At 59.9% G+C, this 896-nt stretch overlaps 1 protein-coding gene across 1 annotated transcript in view; it reads left to right on the forward strand.

Annotated features, from left to right (window-relative positions):
* The first annotated feature begins 464 nt into the window (after window positions 1-464).
* The window catches only part of SLC27A5 (solute carrier family 27 (fatty acid transporter), member 5), a 12,106-nt gene continuing 11,674 nt past the window's right edge, over window positions 465-896 (forward strand). Inside the window, exons 1-2 of the mRNA XM_014543551.1 lie at window positions 465-558; window positions 734-889. Coding sequence (XP_014399037.1) covers window positions 465-558; window positions 734-889 — 250 coding nt within the window. The remainder of the gene's footprint in view (window positions 559-733; window positions 890-896) is intronic.

Raw genomic sequence — 896 nt, forward strand, 5'->3', positions numbered from 1 at the left:
CCTAGAGACCCCCCCCCCCCTCCCCCGACCTGCACTCTTCATCCATCACTAGGCAAGCCTGGGTGAAAGGTGTCAGACCATTCTCACTTATTCTCTCACAAACCCAAGTTTATGACCACCCACATCTCAAAGAAAATGTCCCAAAAAGCTTATCACCATATTTATTCAGCGTCCCCAAAGTCTTAGATAAACTTCCCCAGGTCCTCTAACTCCTGCAATTGAAAAGGAATGTTTTCGGAGGACCCAAGATGGCGGCAGAGTAGGTAGAAGATACGCTCACCTCCTCCCAGGACCAAACTGGAATTACAACTAAATGACAGGACAGTCATCCTGAATAGCCAACTGAAGACTTGCTGAAGAGGAGTCTTATAACCGAGATAAAGGAGGCCAGGTGTGGGCCTGGGAGGCAGGGGGGAGGGGCGGCCCCTTGGTGTGGGCACCGGACACCTAGGCAGCCAGCCCCGATGGGCAGCGATGCCCCTCACCGGCGGGGTCCCTCTGGGGAGACAGGGCACCTTTTGGGGCTGAGGGGCCCTGACAGTGGTACCCTGGTAAATGGTACAGGCCTGGGAGAGGGGGTCCCAACCGGGCAGAGGGAAGGGGATAGGCCAGGCCATGTGTGGGGGACCCTGTGGGACGTACGGGCAGGGGGTTCCGAGTGGATGGTTGTCCCCCGAGGGGTGGGGGGGTCTCTTTCCCGCTGACACCTGCGCGCCCCGCTTGTCGCCCGCAGGGGAGAAGCCGCACCAGTGCGCCGTGTGCTGGCGGTCCTTCTCGCTGCGCGACTACCTGCTCAAGCACATGGTCACGCACACGGGCGTGCGCGCCTTCCAGTGCGCGGTCTGCGCCAAGCGCTTCACGCAGAAGAGCTCGCTCAACGTGCACATGCGCACCCA

This window comes from Myotis brandtii, unplaced genomic scaffold (genome assembly GCF_000412655.1).
Source record: "Myotis brandtii unplaced genomic scaffold, ASM41265v1 scaffold1094, whole genome shotgun sequence".
NCBI lineage: Eukaryota > Metazoa > Chordata > Mammalia > Chiroptera > Vespertilionidae > Myotis > Myotis brandtii.